The sequence below is a fragment of the Penaeus monodon genome, chromosome 27, assembly GCF_015228065.2.
Source record: "Penaeus monodon isolate SGIC_2016 chromosome 27, NSTDA_Pmon_1, whole genome shotgun sequence".
NCBI classification, from domain to species: Eukaryota; Metazoa; Arthropoda; class Malacostraca; order Decapoda; family Penaeidae; genus Penaeus; species Penaeus monodon.
The window spans coordinates 13309021-13309704 of record NC_051412.1 but is presented as its reverse complement, the minus strand read 5'-3'; the positions used below and the strand labels follow the sequence as shown (position 1 = coordinate 13309704).

Here is a 684-nt window from a genome sequence, read left to right as displayed (position 1 = left end):
GATCATTACTGTTTACTATAATGTTGTTTCTGAACTGATTTCGCTGCTGTCGTTGGAGTTGTGATGATCGTTAAAGCACTATGATTACTACGGACGTCGTTATCATCCCTATCGTTCTTCTCTTCCTCAGGGTGGCTTACAACAGCAAGTGTAAGAATCGCGACCTCGATCAGTACATGGCTGAGTGTTGGTCTCGTGGTTCCAACTCTATATTCCCGTTCTAAAGGACCACTTCTAGATCTATGCTCTAGATTTACAAGCCTGGCACGTCAGATACATGTCATCTCAGTTTTCAGAGTGATTCATATTAGAATATACAGCACTTCTGTTCAAGATTTCCAGCAAAGATTTGGATTACAGTATTTTGGAACATCTAATTGTACTTACAGTTCGTTATGAATAAAATTTAAGGGACATGGGACTATTACTGACATAACAGTATATAAAAACTAATGCAACTTCAGTAAACACAACTGAGAAAGGGAAATGAATGAACACAAAAGTATAGGTTGGGGCACGGTGATTTGCGTGTACCCTGCAAGCCCCTGTATCCAATTTAATTAATACTCAATCCCTTTTGTTAGAAAGCTCAAACGAGGCACATTAGTTTCCGAAAGCTATTACATCGGCTACATGTTGTTTATTACTTGGCATCGCTGATGAGAATAATCTATATATAGGTGA

At 38.6% G+C, this 684-nt stretch overlaps 1 protein-coding gene across 1 annotated transcript in view; it reads left to right on the top strand.

The window, feature by feature from the left end:
- LOC119590355 (lysozyme C-like) overlaps positions 1–416 on the top strand; it is a 3146-nt gene extending 2730 nt beyond the window's left edge. The window contains exon 5 of the mRNA XM_037939025.1: positions 130–416. Within this exon, the coding sequence (XP_037794953.1) occupies positions 130–224 (95 nt within the window). The 3' untranslated portion in view covers positions 225–416. The remainder of the gene's footprint in view (positions 1–129) is intronic.
- Positions 417–684: the final 268 nt, after the last annotated feature.